Source organism: Artemia franciscana, chromosome 19 (assembly GCF_032884065.1).
Source record: "Artemia franciscana chromosome 19, ASM3288406v1, whole genome shotgun sequence".
NCBI lineage: Eukaryota > Metazoa > Arthropoda > Branchiopoda > Anostraca > Artemiidae > Artemia > Artemia franciscana.
The window spans coordinates 17,135,909-17,154,896 of record NC_088881.1 but is presented as its reverse complement, the minus strand read 5'-3'; the positions used below and the strand labels follow the sequence as shown (position 1 = coordinate 17,154,896).

Here is an 18,988-nt window from a genome sequence, read left to right as displayed (position 1 = left end):
TTTTTGACAAAGTGTTGGAAATGTTTGAATAGGGTTTTGATTATTACCTTTGATTGGGGCATTTGATACTTTTATTTCCTAGTTCTCTTTTCAATATTGCTAGTTTCTACAGTATTAATGGTGAAACACTTGAAAGGTTTAACCACTTAATAGGAATTCATTTATTCATGATATTATTTGTTCAAGATTTTTCGACAGTCTTTCTCAATACAAATTCAACCTTACGATAGTAACACCGTTTTTTAAGGCAAGAAATTCAATATTCTAGGATAAATCTCTTGAAATCCTTTTCAAATATATTGGTCCCATATATAGTCTGAATAATATAGTTATTTTTTTAATTCCTAGATATGTTGTATAATAGATAGCGGTAAAATTCTAGTTGATTGACTTCCTGCTATCTCAGAAATGGGTTAGGTTAAGAAAATGAAACTTTTAGGGATGGGTCTACAGGCTAAAGTATGTCCCGGGAAGGTATTTTAAAGTAGGCTACCCACCTACACTCCTTCTCCCTCTAGAGGGCCCTGAAATTTGCCTACATGATGGGTATATACCTACTAAATTTTGTTAAAAAAACAGTTTACATTAATGTTCAGTTACTAGTTGCTTTTTCTCTGCCTTTAGTTCTGAAAATGCAATTCCTGTTACTTGAGTAGAATTTTGAGCCATAGCCTATCAATGTTTTTTTTTCAAAATTTAGGAAATGTATTTGCATATCTTTAAAACCTTATAAAATGGAATTGAGCAAAGTTAGGAAGCTGAAAACAATTTTGTTGTACTTCAATTAAGCAGAAGATCTATTTTGCAAGGTTTCACTTTTATAACACACATATTTATAAAGGTCAGGGCCTTCTAGAGGGAGACAGAGTGGAGTTGGGTGCTTCAAAATACCTTCCAATGACATACTTTAGCCTTTGGACTCATCTCTGATGGTTTCATTTTCCTAACCTAAGCCCTATCCAAAATTGCCAAAAGTCAATCAACTAGAATTTTACTGTTAGAAACATAGAATTAGGGCTATTGAGAAGAAAACATGCTAAGAAAAGAATTATTGCTTCATAATTTGTAGTGAATACATTTTGACAGCAATTCCACTATAATTTACCTCCACCCCCCCCCCCCCCCTCTAATGTGCAATTATATAGCCCAAATTATTTATTTTGCATGTTTTTTTTCTGTTTTTAACCAGTATTGATTCAATAGATGGGTTGACAGGTTGAAACATTAATGACACAAAAGATATGTGCAATTTGGGCTATAGGTCTACATTTGCAAATTTGGGATAGGTCAGGGGTAAAGTATGGCATAACTGCAATCAGAATATGTTATGTACCAATAGCCTATACTGTATATTATGAAATAAGAACTGTTTTCTTAACATGTTTCCTTCTCAACAACCCTAGGGATCTTTAGGAAGGGGGGTAGGGTGCATTTTCAAGGCAATGATTATTAGACTAACCAGTTCTCAAATTAAATAAATGATTTCCATAATGTAAAGTGGTGGGCATTGCAATATGTAGGCTGGATAGCAAGACAGGAAAGGCTAGGCTATCCCATCTAGGGGAGAAAACATACTTGACTACCTTGATGAGGACATTGGGTTAAGCAACCTATAAACAAGATGGGGAGACTAGAAAGGCAATGTCAGCTTCTCTGAGAAGTGAAAGAAAAGAGAGAAAGATTCAAAAATTTGGTATCTGCTTGCTGACAACACAGTTTTTTGGAACTCATTTTTCTTAGCCTGCAGATGCATGTTTAAAGGGGGAAAGGAAAGAGGTGTCTTTCCTCTTAGTGGAAATAAGGATAATTAGGATGTAGAATTAGAAGGACAACATTAGAGAAGTTAGGTAGTATTGAATCAGCTTTTTCAGTTATTTTGCTGTGAAGAGCAGTGGCTATAGTTATCTTACTTGTGGTTATAGTTACCTTGCCAAGGCTTAGCCTTTCTCCATTTTGGTCCCTGAGGGATACCCTCTCCCATTACCAGTTAATACCTATTCTCCAAAACCTTCACTAACTAGCCCCATACCCAATTCTAACCCTTAGTTAATATGAGTAATTATTTCCTCTTTTACTGTCATATGGGATATGACCCAGAAAAAGTTACTCCACAAAAATTTTGAAGAATGTTCAGGGGCAGATCTAGAGCAAAATCTCAGGGAAGGTCCAATATGACTAGGGCACCAATGAGCAAAATTTAGGGGAGGGGCAATTTGACCAAGTTTCCATTAATTGACAAATATATTCTAAAAAAAAATAGTAGTTGAGAGGGTTTGGAAGTAAATTTTAACACACTATGTACATGCATGTTTTCAAATGGCAGGCCAACAATATCCCATGGTCAACTTAGGGTATTAATTAGAAACTCTCAGGGTGTGTTATATGGAATGTTGGCCAACCAAAATGCACTAGGTGTATGCTATTACTACTAATGATTCTACTACTAGGGCAAGGGTATGAGAATGACTCATAGAATGAATTGGATTCATATTTATAAAGTTATTCTGTTTCTCATCGTATTTTGTGAGTTGTTCAGGGGCACTTATAATATTGGTTATGGTAGTTGTTAAGAGAATGTTGGTGAATGTATAAGGTGGTAATAAGATGAGAAAATTAAATGTAGAGAATACATCCTGGAAAAGTGTTATGATTACTGATGATGTTAATATGGGATTTGAGGAATTACAAAACATTTTTATGAGAAAGTATGTGGATTGCTGTTGCAAAAAGCTTACACAGAAGACTGGATAGAAAATTCAGCCCACCAGGCCTTGCATAAGTCAAGCACTGCTCCTGTGTATTATTGAGAAAATTAAACTGTGAATTGATCACATAAATGACCCATGCATAGTAATGCATGAGAAATATAAGAATGGCCCTGAGCTGTTTCACAAAAAGCTAAGAAAGATTAAAGTAATAGGAAAATAGCTGAAAGCAAAAAAAACTCTTGGAAAATATGGAAGGTTGTTAACTCCATTCTGGTTCCCTGCTGCTCCCCACCTGAGCTTCCATCGAAACTAATCATCAATGAGTGAGCTAATGGGACCTGAAAACCTTACAAATGCATTAAAAGCTTTGTTTTCAGAGGTGGATAATAAGATGGGAGATTCTATTGGAAGTCTTTCTAAGAATTTTAAGGATTATCTTGGTCTGGCATGTACTAAATCAATGGCACTCCCATCCATTGTTCCTTTTGAAATTTTGCTAGTAATACAAAATCTAAGAGGCAATTTGGCTTCTGGGTTCAAATGTGTACTTATTAAAGACCTAAAAGCAGTTACCCTGTCAATCATAGAGCCTCTTATTTCCTTGATAAATTTGTCCTTGCAAAAGGGTCCTTAACCAGAACTGATAAAAAAAGCTAGAATAATTACACTGTATGAAGGAAGTTCTTGATTTGATCTGGCTAATTACAGACCTATTTACATTCTTACAGTTTTTTCAACAATTTTTGAAAAACCTTGCAGCAGTGATTATTCTAGTTTTTTAATAAGAAAGGGTTTCTTAGTAATTGCCAGTTTGGGTTCAGACCATGACAATACACCCAAGATGCACCTGAGCTCTTATCTGAGGCAATGCAGGACTTATATGAGAGAAGATCCAGGAAATGATGTACTCACTAAATGTGGGGCCCCCAGGGCTCATATTAGGACTACTGCTGTTGCTGGTCCACGTTAACAATCTGTGTTGAATGCTGAACCCAACACCATAAATCTTTGCTGTTATGATCTATTTTCCTTTGATGACTCTTTCCAGCCCAGAGATAACAATGATTAGGTTGTAACTTTCATTGATGATACTATGTTGAGATTTAATGAAATGGATAAGACAATGCTTGTTTCCAAACTGGGGGATCTTCTGTTGGAGACATATCTCTGGATGAATGCTAACAGACTTGTCACTAATTTCAGTAAATCTTGCATTTTATTGTTTTCCCTGGCCAGGTTGCTCAACCAGAGATATTTGGTGTGTCCAAGCATCCAAGTGTCTGATCAATCAACCAAAAAGTGCTTTGCAAAATACATAGGTCTCCTGCTTGATGAAAACTTGTCATGCTTGCATCATATCCAAGCAGTATAGCTTAATTCGTCCCAGAATCTTGGAATAAAAAGAAAAAAGAAAAAAAAGACAGTTGAAAAAAAATTTCTGCAGGAAATAGTCTCTTCTCGTACACTCTTATAAAGCCCTATTTAAAGCATTTCCAATGATTGGGCAATCATCTTTTAAATCTCACTTATAAAACCTGAACTTCATCCATAAACAATCTCTGATATTAATTAGGAAACATGAAGATTATATGTCATTGCAGTTACTACATTAACTATCCTGCTTGATTTATTTTTTGTTGTTAAAATTTTAGCTGGTTGATTACCATCTTGATTGAAAATACTATTTTGACTTTTCTCTGAACAACATAATCAACTTACCCAATTGTAATCAAACCTGCACATATCTAACACCCTAACTGTGTGATCAGATATTTCATGCCGTTGATATGAAATCAGACCCAAGGACAACTGAGAGATAGGAGCTCTTTTGCATCATTAAGAAAATTGTTAAAAATCATTTATTAGTATTATTAAGGAATAGTTAATTAATTTTTTATATGATGGGTCACTTTCCCCTAGGGCAAGGAGCATGAAAGTAATGAGTTAATTAGTTTGATTGATGAGAGGTAAGATCGTGTCTAAGAGTAGGAGTGGTGACCACTCTGTATAATTGTGTTTAAAATGTAAAAATTTTGCTTCTTGGCATCCAGGAATAAATTTAGATGTTTTGGTATGAGTGTTTTTTGTTTTTTTTCGTTTTGCCAAAAAAAACCATTGAATAAAAAGGTATTAAGGTTGAATTTTCAAGGAATATAGAACTAAATCAAAACACATTACGTTTATGCAGGTTCTCAAAAAGGCATATCAGCAATATCTCAGAAACAGCTTAGACCATTAAGCTGATTCTTCCAGGTTATGTTGATGGGGATGTTGAACTAAAAAAAAGGTACTATGTGTATACTACTACTGGTACTATTACTGCTACTATTATCCCTATCACTAAAGGTAAGGGTATTAAGCTGAAACTTGGGGAGTTTTGAACTAAATCAAAACACACTATGTTTATGCAGGTTGTCTAAAGGGCATATCCACAATATCTCAGAAACAGCTTAGACTACTAAGCTGACACTTCCAGGTTCTGTTGATGGGGATGTTGAGCTAATGAAAAGGTACTATGTGTGTGCTACTATTGGTACTATTACTGCTACTATTATCACTATCACAAAAGGTAAGGGTATTAAGCTGAAACTTGGGGAATTTTGAAGGGGATGCTGAAACGTTGAAAAGGTTTTATGTGCATACTACTACTACTGCAACAACAGCAACTTACAATACGACCTATCAAGGTGAAACTGTCAGAAAACGTTGAGGCAGATTTTCAACCTAATCAAAACACTATGGATATGCAGGTTATCAAAAGAGTGTATGAGCAATATCTCACAAATGGTTTAGAGTATCAAGTTGAAACTTTTACGGCATGTTGGGGGGATGATAAACTGTTGGAAAGGCACTATATCCATACTGCTACTGCCCCAACTACCCCTATTACAAAGGCTAAGGGTATTAAGGTGAAACTTTCAGGGAAATTTGGGGGGATGCTGAACTAAATTCAAATTTACTGTGTGTATGCAAATTTTTAAAAGGGATTATCATCAATGTCTCAGGAACGGCTTAGAGTGTTAAATTGAAACTTTCAGGGCCTGTTAAGGGGGATGTTGAACTAACCAAAAGGCGCTATGTGCACGCTACAACTACTACTTCTGCTGTTACCGCTATTACTTCTGCTGCTACTGAGGCTAAGGGTGTTGAGGTGAAACTTACAGGTAATTTTGGAGGGATTTTGAATTAAATCAAAACACACTGTGTATCTCAGGAATGGCTTAGAGTATTTAACTGGAAGCTTACAGGGTATGATGAGGAAGATATTCAACTAGCCAAAGGATACTGTGTGTACATTACTACTAAGGCGAAATAGCGACGAAGACCACACTGCCTTTCCATCACAAACATTAAAATCAAGAAGAACAACAAGGAATTTCTCAAGACAATTAGAATAAATATTTCGGCCCTAAGTCCAAGGACTGTCCTCGGCAATGCAAAAATACATAAGAATAAAAATCTTACAACAAGATAAAATTAATAAAACTAACATGAAACTTTTTTCAAAACAGTCCCAGCATCCTTACCTCAGCGAAGTTCAACCTAGACTGATAAATAAATTGTGATGAAACGAGGTAATTCATTGAAATGAAAGAGAATGATTTAAAATCACGTTCTTAATGCAAATCTTGCTTTTTTGGCTGCTGATCTCATAGGTCTATTTGTCACAGGCTCTGTGTTAATATCTATTTGCTGTTTATAATATTTTGTAAGGTCATTTTTAATTAAATTTGTGTATAGAGCATCTAGTGAATATTCTTCCAACTCCCTATTTAAGGAAATATTATTATTTATCTTAAGTCTGATTTCAATTGCTTCTCTATGGGGAATATGACCTTATGGGCTTTTTAGATCACCTTAATTCGTATGATAGGAATTTATAGTTTACATTAGGAATTGGAATTGCAAATAAGATCTCATTCCTAGATGTGCTAATTGTTCATAGCTTAGATAAACTCAATTTTACTATTTACAGACAACCAACACAAAACAATAAATATTTACATTTTAAATCCTCCCACAAGTTAAAAGACCTGTCGTAATCTCTCTCGTCGATCATCCCCTAAACATTTGTTCTGATTCCTACATCACAGCAAAACTTGACTTTATCACGGACATACTTTCTGGAAATGGGTATCCCCTTTTATTTATTGATAATACAATTAACCATAGACTGAAAAGACATTCCCGTAAAATCAACGATAATTTACCATGCGAGAATCTTGATAAGTCCCAAAACATAATATACCTCCCATATATCCCAAAAATCACTAGGAATCTTAAAAAAGTATGCACACAAAATAATCTATATATTGTATTTATAAATAATTTGAAAATCATAAATCTCCTAAATTCTGGTAAAGATAAAACTCCAGTTACTCGCCAAAGAGGTGTCTATCAAATACCATGCGAGTGTGGCAAATTCTATGTTGGGAGAACTCACCAGAATTTCGAGAAACGCCTACAACAATAAAAAAATGAATTCACCAAAGCTCTAAATTCTAATATTGCTTCTGTTTCTTTTGATTCTGCTTTAAAAATCCATGTTTTTGAAAATCCTAGCAACAAAATACTTTTTGAAGCATCTGCTCTTATTAGCAATGACCTAGGCATAAAACAAGTAGTTTGAGAAGCAATTGAAATCAGACTCGAGATTGATAATAATATTTCCTTGAATAGGGACTTGGGCGAATGTTCACTAGGGTGGAGCTTATTTTAAAAATTTTAGAAATATTATTTTCTTACCCCCCTAAGTTGTTCCATATCACATGAAAACATTGTAGAAAAAGTTTGAGCCATTTATAATAATGTTTAGGGGTAGCTCAAGTACCTCAAAGATTAAGAAAAAAGAAAAAAAAGAAGGATTTCGATTAAAAATTTTAAAAATTAAAAATTTTGGAAATATTATTTTCTTTCCCCCCTAAGTTGTTCCATATCACATGAAAACATTGTAGAAAAAGTTTGAGCCATTTATAATAATGTTTAGGGGTAGCTCAAGTACCTCAAAGATTAAGAAAAAAGAAAAAAAGAAGGATTTCGATCAACTTGTATTTTGCTTTAAAAAAATATAAACAAAATTGTTTAGTTCCTATTTATGGTTGACCTGACAGAGTCTGCTTCCTGCTGTCGGGATAAACTCTGCGGTGTTCATTGACAACTTGCAGCAGAAATTTCAGCTGCAACTCATCTTGGGTTATAAAACCGCTGTACTCTTGAATGAGTGCCACTCCTCACTCAGCGTGGTCATTGACGACTTTGAGTGACCTCACAGTTTCTGACGCTAGCTTGTAGTCGTGTCTATCTTCCCACAAGTCTGGATCAACTGTGAGAGATCCATCCGGAAGATCCATCATTTGAAAAAGTTTTGCTGACTTTGCTGTAACAAAATGTTCCAGGGTTTTATTCTTGGCTGAATCAAGATCAATGGTGATACGTTTGGTATGTTCCTGTTCCTGGTCGTCTTCACTCTGCATGGCACTCACCATCAGTCTCTTCGTCGACGAACTGACGCGACTGTCGAAGAAAGCCAAGCCAACGAGTTTGGGTGACAAATACCACAAGTTACCGGAAAACTTGTTTGATGTGGCCTTTGAGATTGCCAAATGGATGGACGAGTACTCGAGCAGCGACTTCAGCAGTATTAGGTCACTGTACGGAGCACCTGAGGCTAAAGGTGCAGAGATCCAGGCTTTCAGGTACACACGTCATGCAAACCTCTTTCTTCTGTGAGAGTTAGTCTAAACTGAGCCTTGAACATAAAAAAAAAAGGATACGGCATTAGACTTTACAGTCCCTACCGGCGGTGCTGATCTCCGTTTCTTGGCCCTTCAGCCAGGAAGTGCAATGGGGGGTTGGGGGCCAGCCATCCTGTGCTTTCACACACCCTTCCTGTTTACCTTCCCCAGATTTCTCCAGGTACTTTGTTCCGATGGTACTTTGTTTGATGTCATCCACTAGACGCGCCACATCATCAGCTGCAATTCCTGTTTCATATTTATCTGTATCTATGAATCTCCAATAGTCCTGGAAGCGTTTGAAGAGTGGAACCTCAGGAGAAGATGTCGATCCCATGCACACTCGAAACGCAGCACCAATGACGAGCTCCATAATATGATGTCTACAAGCCAGTGACAAGAGTTCCTTACCTAGCTTCTGCTCCAACAGAACACAAGCACCAGAGATCCTGCCAGTGTTTGAGCTTGTAGTGTCGAAACACATGGCTCGGATGTTGCCGGGTATGCCCCAGTCTTCAATAGCTCCGAAGACAGCAGAAGCCGGAGCCTCGCCTGTTCCGGATGGAAGCTTGGCTACTGTGAGTAGCTGTAAAACTTCTTTTCCGGAAACCAAAACAGGCAGACGATCAACCTTCTCTTTTCCAATGAGGTCGGGGATCAGTTTGCCGTCCCAGTGGACAACGAGGGGAACATCACTCTGAAACTTGGCTCTGATGCTTGCAGAACTGCGAATTCGATGTTTTGCTCTGAGTCGGCGAACTGAATCTCTATTTAGAGCTAGTTGGTCAATAGTCATTCCTAAGCTTTTGGCAGTTTCTGCTATGACAAAAACAGCCTTGCGGTCTGATACTTTAGTACGATCAAGAGCTGCTGCTAGTTCAGGTGTAACTACAGCTTTTCGGCCCCTCTTTCTTTTTTGAGTTCTGCTTCCTCCAACAGCCCCCTCACTGTCAACGTCTTCTGCTGCGCTGATCTCTGAACCAGATGTGGTAAGTTCGGCTGTGGAAGCCTCTATCTGTTGTATGTTCTCTGTTTGCTGTCGTCTTTTAAGTGTTTGCTGCTCTCTCTCAGACACCCTTTTCTCCTTGCAAGGTAGTGTTTCATCTACGCCAACCATTGACCCCCGTCTCCCTTTTTCTCGCTGGGCTAACAAGAAATCTTTGTCTTCTTGTATTGACATCGTGTTCAGGGCATCGGCGTGAGCGATGTCAAAAAGATCCTCGAGCCTAGATACGAAGGCCGCCTCTCTCGCCTGTAGAGTTGATGACTTTCGTGCTTTGTTCTTCTTGAGAAGACGCCATTCTTCAAATGCCTGCTCAAGCTTGGTTTGACAGTTTTGATGATCTCTCATTGGAATTCGAGCTTTCCGCCAAAACTTTGCTAGTTCGGTTAAAGCAGCAGCCGACGAGTGCCTAATGGTCTCATTCAGTTCAAAGTGGAGATGAAGGAAGAACCCAAGAGCCATTCGCAGTGAAGGCAGCTTGCTACCTCTTAATTCAGACACAGAGCTACCAATGAGATATAACTCCGTTCGAGATCTAGTTGCATTTGCTAACATTTTCAGTCTCAATTGGGTCTGAAATAAAAAGAAAACAGAATTTATAATCATGAACTTAGGTAGGGTGAATTTTTTTTAGAAAAAAGAGCAAAAATTGTTCAACTCATTGCTTCTCCAACAAAAGAATAGGCTCAGTTACATTCAAATTCGTCAATCAACGCTCAGTAGTCATTAACGTTATAGAAATCTACTGTCTTGAGACAAGTTAATACACAATTAGCTTATTATTGTAAAAAAAACAACACTGATTACAAAACAGAACTGATACAATATCGCCTCGAGCAAAAAACTACACCAGACTGAGTCTTGGTGTCCGAGACTCTAGTAAGCGCAACCGGTCAAAAGCAAACAAGTCTGAACACGTTCATCTCTGAAGGATGGAAATTTTGCATTGACGGCTAAATTATGTCTGGTTCTGCTGCAAGTTGTCAATGAACACCTCAGAGCTTATCCCGATAGCAGGAAACAGACTCTATCCGGTCAACCATAAATAGGAACTAAACAATTTTGTTTATGTGTTTTTAAGCAAAATACAAGTTGCTCGAAATCCTTCTTTTTTACTTTTTCCTTCTTTTTTACTTTTTTTCTTAATCTTTGAGGTACTTGAGCTACCCCTAAACATTATTATAAATGGCTCAAACTTTTTCTACAATGTTTTCATGTGATATGGAACAACTTAGGGGGGTAAGAAAATAATATTTCCAAAATTTTTAATTTTTAAAATTTTTAATCGAAATCGTTCTTTTTTTTTCTTTTTTCTTAATCTTTGAGGTACTTGAGCTACCCCTAAACATTATTATAAATGGCTCAAACTTTTTCTACAATGTTTTCATATGATATGGAACAACTTAGGGGGGTAAGAAAATAATATTTCCAAAATTTTTAAAATAAGCTCCACCCTAATGTTCACTCAATGCTCTATACACAAATCTAATCAAAAATGACCTCACGAAATATTATAAAAAACCAATAGATACTAACACAGAACCTGTCACAAATAGACCTATCAGATCAGCAGCCAAAAAAGCAATATTTGCATTAAGAACGTGTTTTTAAATCATTCTCTTTCATTTCAATGAATTGCCTCGTTTCTTCACAATATTAAATAAAAAAAACAAGTTTTTTCAACTGAAAGTAAGGAGTGACATCAAAACTTAAAACGCGCAGAAATTACTTCGTAGATGAAAGAGGCTGCTTCCTCATCAACGCCCCGCTCTTTACGCTAAAGTTTGACTCTTTCTCTCAATTCTTCTTTCTAAAACAGTAAAAAACTTTAGCGTAAAGAGCGGGGCGTTGATGAGGAAGCAGCCTCTTTCATATACGAAGTAATTTCTGTACGTTTTAAGTTTTGATGTCACTCCTTACTTTCAGTTGAAAAAACTTGTTTTTTTATTTAATTTCTGAACGTTTTTGAATCAATGCACGTTTTGATTTTGGCTCTCCGCAGAGGAATAATCAAAATGAAATTTGCATATTTTTTTTTTTTTGGCTCAATGGCTTTCTCATAATTTTGATCGAATCATTTTGAGAAAAAAAGAGCGGGGGACGAAGCCTAGTTGCCCCCCGATTTTTTGGTTAATTAAAAAGGCAACTAGAACTTTTAATTTTTTACGAATCTTTTTATTGGTAAAAGATTTACGTAACTTATAAATTAGCTTACGTAAAGAACTTTTGTATTCTCATGTTTCTATTACATATATGAGGGGATTCGCCCCATCGTCAGTACCTCGCTCTTTACACTAAAGCTTAAATTTTATCCCAATTCATTAAGAATGACCCCCTGAATCACAAAAGCCGTAGAATAAGTAGTTGAAATTACCGAAAATACTTTAGCGTAAAGAGCGAGGAATTAGAAGGAGGTGAGCCCCTCATATGGGTAATAATTTCTGTTTGTTTTAAGTTTTATTCCTGTTCCTTACTTCCAGCTGAAAAAGCTTTTTCACTTTTATTTTTTAATTGTTTTTTTTTTAAATAATGCTAGTAAATCCTGCTCTCCCTTCATGGAAATTTTCTTCTCCCATTACAAATTCTCGAAGGAAAGTTCCCCCAGCATATCCCCCTCTTCTCAACCCCTCCCAAAAACCAAAAAAATCCTCCTGAAAACGCCTGTATACTTCCCAATAACCATTACTATATGTAAGCACAGGTCAAAGTTTGTAACTTGTTGCCCCTCCCACGGGGACTGTGGGGGAGTAAGTCGTCCCCAAAGACATAGTTATAAGGTTTTTCGACTACGCTGAATAAAATGGCTATCTCAGAATTTTGATCCGTTGACTTTGGGAAAATAATTAGCGTGGGAGGGGGCCTAGGTGCCCTCCAATTTTTTTGGTCACTTAAAAAGGGCACTAGAACTTTTCATTTCCGTTAGAATGAGCCCTCTTGCAACATTCTAGGACAACTGGGTCGATACGATCACCCCTGGGGAAAAAAACAAATAAACACGCATCCGTGATCTGCCTTCTGGCAAAAAATGCAAAATTCCACATTTTTGTAGATAGGAGCTTGAAACTTCTACAGTAGGGTTCTCTGATACGCTGAATCTGATGGTGTGATTTTCCCCCTATTTTCTTAAATAACGCAAATTTTCTCAGGCTCGTAACTTTTGATGGGTAAGACTAAACTTGATGAAACTTATATATTTAAAACCAGCATTAAAATGCGATTCTTTTGATGTAGCTATTGGTATCAAAATTCCATTTTTTAGAGTTTTGGTTACTATTGAGCCGGGTTGCTCCTTACTACAGTTTGTTACCACGAACTGTTTGATATTTATCAGTCCTGGTTGAACTTCACTGAGGTAAGGATGCTGGGACTATTTAAAAAAAAATTCATTTTAGTTTTATTGATTTTATCCTTTTGTAAGTTTTTCATCTTATATGTTTTTGCATTGCTGGGGACTGCCCTTGGACATAGAGCCGAATATTCATTCTAAATTGTTTCCCTCCGTCTTGAGAAATTCCCTATTGTTCTTCTTCTGTTTTTTGGTGTGTGTACTACTAAGTTTATTAAGGTTTAATTTTCAGAACATGTTGTGGAGGATATTGATCAAGATAAGTTAGGATCCTCAAAACTTCCCTTTCCCGCTACTGATGACCTTTATCTGATTAGTATTCTTTCTATGAGCCCAAATTCTCTTCACCAGGCCTCCCACTTGGGCACAAAAGACTGACCAATATCTGCATGCATTCCTTGATTCTGGATATTCAGCATCTATAATGTATGTGGCTGATGCTATTATGGTCCTTAAGCCGAAGCTGCCATGAGACATAGATGGAATTCACAATCTATATATCAAAAATGGTGGTCGTGGTTTTAGAACATCTTAAATTACTGCTGTCGATGATTTTTTAATTAAGGTTTGGCTCTGTCTACACTTCGTGTGGGAGATCTTACTCCTATTTCGAAGAAAAAAAAATAACCTCACATCAATGAGCATCTTTGAGACCCAGAACCATATCAACCAATTTGTGCAAGCTTTATGAACTACTGTTCATAATAGAGCTTAAAGAAAAATGTTACATGCCTCCACAACAATTTGGCTTTCAGCGTGACATTGGATGTGCAGATACTCTTGCAGCGGTTGCTGATGCTCTGCCTGATGCTTCTTCTACAGGCAGTTCACTCACCTTGGCAGGTCACGATGTTGGCCGCGCTTTTGACTCCCTGATCCCCCTCATACTTTTAAGGGCTGCTAAAACAGGAGTAAATATGGCTGTCATCATATCTCAAATGGATATGTATGCTCTCCACAAGACCGACTTAAAATCCCTCTTAAGAAAGATGATATGGCAAGGCCACCAGATAGACCTGGTTCTATGCGCTTACTCCCCCTCCCGCGGAAATACCCCCTGCGGGAGGTAAATGTCGGCCACCGATAGAGCTCTATCACTGAATAAAAGAGCCAGGCCTTTGCCTTCCCTTGTTACTTCAATAATTATGTCCTCAAAGCTCAAAACCTGTGTCAGATGCCTTGCGTTTTTTCTGGCCTCAATATCTCCTTGGTCAGTTATGTTGGAGACATTTTTAACCTCAGCTGAACTTTTGACAGTATTTTTTGAAGCCTTCCAAGAACTGTGTTCAGAATACTTAAAATCTGGTCTTGAATTCGATGCCTAAAAGTCCGACCTAGTGCTTTTAACTGGAAAGCCTCACATCCTGATGAAATTGCACTTCAAAATTCTAAGATCCGTTCATCTGACCAAATTGTTTATCTTGGCATTCCCATTGGAAAGGCAATTTCTTACATTCATCATCTAACATAACACATCAGTTGTCGCATATCAGCTTCATATGCTTTCATAACCTCTTCTAAACTTCATTTCAATCGCCGTTATCTGTCAACGCTGTGCAGCACTGTTGTTCTCCCCCACATCCTCTACTTTGCATCCTTCTCGAAGATTCTTACACACGATAAACAAATGATAAATCATATGACAAATGATATGACATATGACAATGACAAATGATAATATCTTACACAAATGATAAACTGAAAATCCGCTCCATTTTCTTAGTTTTGCAAAATACCTACTGAGATATCCAATTTGGACACAGAGCTCAAAGCTCATCAATAATCTTCATATAGCAGATCCTACTATAGCATTTTGTGAACTTAAATAGTAACACAACCTTGGTGGCGTGTCTCTGTAAGTTTTGGGTTTCATTTATTTATTGATAATGATTTATGGTTATTTTACGCTTGGAACATTATTTGATTTTATTTCTGCTTCTCTTTGGTTTAATTTCGCTCTTTACGTGCCTTTGAAAATATTTTTTTTGTGTGTGTAAAAATCTTTTTAAAATCAATTCCATTGTAGAGTAGTGATATACTCTGTGTTAATTGGGGCGATATGGGCGCGTGATTCCCAGGTCCTGGGTAATGGTTTTCTTCAGCATAGGATATACCATAAAACTACCTTATGCAGTTCTAGCAGGATTTAGTTTTCCACTTTAAATTGTTGCTTGGTTAAACTCGCGCAATGACACCCCTGCGCCCTCAACTCCTGCTATAATGATCAGAAGTATTTATGGGTTTTACCTACAGTGTACTGGTGGAATATTTCTTTTGTCTATGATTCTGAGCTATTCAAAGTGGTTACAGGCTATAAGAACTTACCTATAACATTATCCTGTAGGTATTATTTAAAACAATAAAACAACCGTATCTTTTTTTAATTTATCAATCATTACATGGATTTACAACATCTAAAAACAATAATTGAAAAATTACCCGTGTTGTATTCATTCACAAATTAAGCAAGTAAAAAGATTTGAAATATTTGTTTTTTAACAAATATGTGGAATTGCTATTGTAAAATTTGATTTGGTAGTTAATTCAAATAGTCTTGATAAATATTTCTGACCACAACAAGGTCCCTCATTTTGAGATATCTGAAGCTACATCTTGAAAATGAAAATAAGTTTTTTTGTAAGTAACTAGTCAATTTGAATCTTAAAAATAACAAATAAAGTTTTACAAATCTAGAATGAAAAACACAGTGAAGCTAACATAATCACAACAGCTTCGATTACTTAACCGTAATTCATCGTTAAGATACCAAATGAAGGTTATGTGTGGTCGCCCTCTTTACATTAAAAGCTTAAGCTCAGCTTTTTCTCAGCTTTGTTTTTCGAGTGTAGAAGGAGAACTTAAATTGTTTAGTAAAGCCCCCACCTCACTTTTTTGTCTGATTTCTTATTAACTTGTTCCAATTGATTAAGTTTTTTTTTTGTTCTAATAGGTGTTTTAATCCCAATGGATCTTCGAAATGCTGTCATCATACTTTAATAAAGATGACAAAAATTCCTCAGTCCAACCAAAGGAAAAAGTGAATACACGAGATGCAATTGAAACAACAAAAACTTACTTCTTGGAGTCGTTGAAAAACCAAGACCTGAGAAAAAGCTATTTGACTGTTGCAGAGTCTTTTGTTTCAAGATTTTTCATCCCTTCTAGATGGAATTTCGAAAGAGGTACACATGTCTCGATGAGCCATAATACCCCGTCACCTATGAAAAAACTAATTGCACCCCCTCCTCACCAAGCAACGGTAAGCAGTAAGATTCCGTCTCTAAAGCGACTTTTGTGTTTCTCTTTGTATTTTGGGGATTCAATTTGAGTAAGTTAGATTCTTCTGACAATTTTTTTTTAAGTATCAATTATTCAAGTCTGATTGTAACTTCCCCTGAAGTTGGGTAATTGGCTACTCTCTCTCCCTTCCTTCCGTATTCAAAATGGGCACTTTGGGCGTCTGCATGGTCATTATTATGTTTGTTTTTGATCCTGAAAACTGGCAAACATAAATAAGGATTATCAGTTTGACGAAAATCTTCCCTAATTGACGAAATTTTGACTTGTCCACTTCCAAATCTAAACTAAAACTTCACTGAATCGCATTTCACTGAATCACATTTTATATGTTTTTATTTGATCTGCACTTTCTAGTACCCCGTCCCTTTTTTCTTCTGAAATTACCTCCATGTAATCACATTATTTTCAGTAGTATAGTAGCGGATTTGGGGGACTCAAATTCATTCGGTTAATCAAGAAAAAAATGTATGAAGATAAAAGTTTCTTAATTACATAGACTAATGACTTTTCATAAATATTCACAATACTTGAGCCCCCCCCCTAAAACAAAGAGAATAATGGCTAGTTCTTGAAGTAATTGGGTTTGAATTTTCTGAGGATGACCGTATTCCAGTTTCAGGCTGCTATGTAAATTATTTCCCCTGACTATTGCTGGTTATATAACTTTCAGTATTAAGTTCTGTAAGCAAAGACAAACTTCACGCGCATAAATTAACTACAAGTGGTGCTTATCTTTCCTATTTAATGTTCCCTAATTATAATTCTGATTGTTTGAAATGATCGTTATGATGGTTTAGGAACACCTTTGTCTATTTTGGCAACCTAGAAAATGAGAAGATATCAAAACCATTCTTTATTCGTTACCATTCCAAAAGTACTAAGTATGGTGTAAAAAACAAAAGCGGTTGTTTGACATTACGTTTTTGGCGTGACGGAATTGATAAGACTTGAAAAGTGGCAGATAAGTAACTAAAAAATCTACAATCTTTTCGTATCATTCTGTTTATTTACTGTATGTTATTGGATACTGAGATTAGTATACAGATCTTCCCAATAATGCAGTATATTTATTTTGCTGCTGTGAGAGCAGAAGAAACAATATCCGTACTTGGGCTCGACCTGAAATCTTGCAACTACCACTATAGTGTTTACAGAGTATTTGTTAAATATTTCCTTTTTATCATTGATTCATGTTGGTTCAATTGATATATTTCTATGAAAGCGACAAAACACGACAGCTAACAGAAGAAAAATGTTATTTGAGAAACCAAAGAGTAAGAAAGAAGCGTTTTTTTTTTCATTTTTGTGTATTTAGCATTTAATAAGAAATCAAATTTTGTTAATCATGAAAATTATATTAAAATTATAGGTAAATTATTTCTCCCGATACGCCGCGTTTTAATTCTACGTCGTTCTGTACTTAATATCAGCGATTATTTTACGGTCATCAGTTTATTCAAAGAGAACAATCTGGCTATGCTCACATCATTTTGGTTCATATTTCGATACTATTTTCATGATTTTGCCATGTGTTGTTCGTCGGTCGAAATGAACACTAAATGATTTTGGCAAGCACGATGTAGGCTGTCGTATGAGGCTGAAGACCCCTACGCCTCTTGGAAGATCAACAATAAGGAAACACTGCAAGATTCTGTAATATCCTCCCCCTCTCGTAAACAAATTTTTGTGGATGATCTTATATGTAACTGTCATTTAGTGTGTCTTAAACAGCTTGTGCAGAATAACTCTTCGACTTTATTTTTATAATAATTAACGGAGAGCTTGATATATTGTTCTTTGACTCAAAACTTTCAAAACAAACACTTTTCAGTCTTGACCATAAGACGACTTATTCCAATAAAATTGTGATTCTACCGTTTAATTGGCATTCTTATTACAATTGTTTACTTTTTTGTCTAAACCAGGAGTTATTGCAAAGAAAAGAAGATCAAATTTAGCGAAATTTGCTTTTTAAAGCACATCAATGGCTGAATTGTCTAAGCGTATTGAAGACAGCCAGTGGTTGAGTTGTGTTAACAGTTCCCGGCCAAATCAGCATGTTCATAACACAAACAACCGAGAAAATACAAATAGAAAATTTAACACTGTTTTGACGGCAATAAAGTCAAGAAGTTTTTGTGTTGTAGTATCGAGGTAGTAAAGTTGACCTCTGATAAAAAAAAGCTTAAAAAAATGTATGTCTTTTTGTTAAAATCCTTAATGTTGTGAGTAATGTTACTCACTTCAAAGAGTAAAGCTCTAATTAAAGCAGTATGGAGAAGAGGCTTTTCAAGCTATGTTCACCTCAAATGACTCTCTGCTGCGATGATTTGTCAGTAATAGTATTGCCGCGATGAACCTGTAAAGTTAAGGGTTAATCTAGTACTTTGACGAAAAAAATAATAATTAATCTAGACGGTTTGAATTAGTCAGTTCGGCCTCTGAAGCTCTCGATTGCAGGTCAAGAAAGTTTGAATAAAAAGTGTAATTTTCGATATATATTACACATTCCTTATTGGCTCACTGAATGCAGTATAGAGCATTGCACAGAGGTATCATTTGAAAAAAATTTCAATATAGCTTATATTCAAAAACGAAAAGACAACTTCATAATATTATGTATGCATTGTGATGCGGTACACTGATCGTTGTCATCAAAATAAAATTAAGAAGGACTGTGTAAATTCGAGTCACATATTACTTGCAAAAAGTAGGCTATGGTTGCTTTTACCCTCCTCCCTTCCCCCACTTGGTTATTTGGACATAGCATACGGGCCTCGTTTGCTCGAGCCTTCGGCTCTCGCTGACGACATACATAGCTGGTGACTTTGTGTATATATATATATATATATATATATATATATATATATATATATTCGTTTGGAATTTGTGGTAG

General features: G+C 36.1%; 1 protein-coding gene across 2 annotated transcripts in view; it reads left to right on the top strand.

The window, feature by feature from the left end:
- The first annotated feature begins 244 nt into the window (after nt 1–244).
- LOC136039353 (ribosomal protein S6 kinase delta-1-like) overlaps nt 245–18,988 on the top strand; it is a 34,749-nt gene continuing 16,005 nt past the window's right edge. Inside the window, exons 1-2 of one of the 2 annotated variants that reach the window (XM_065723014.1) lie at nt 245–314; nt 15,743–16,051. In XM_065723014.1, coding sequence (XP_065579086.1) covers nt 15,770–16,051 — 282 coding nt within the window. In that variant the 5' untranslated portion in view covers nt 245–314; nt 15,743–15,769. The remainder of the gene's footprint in view (nt 315–15,742; nt 16,052–18,988) is intronic. The other variant, XM_065723015.1, reaches the window with a different exon arrangement.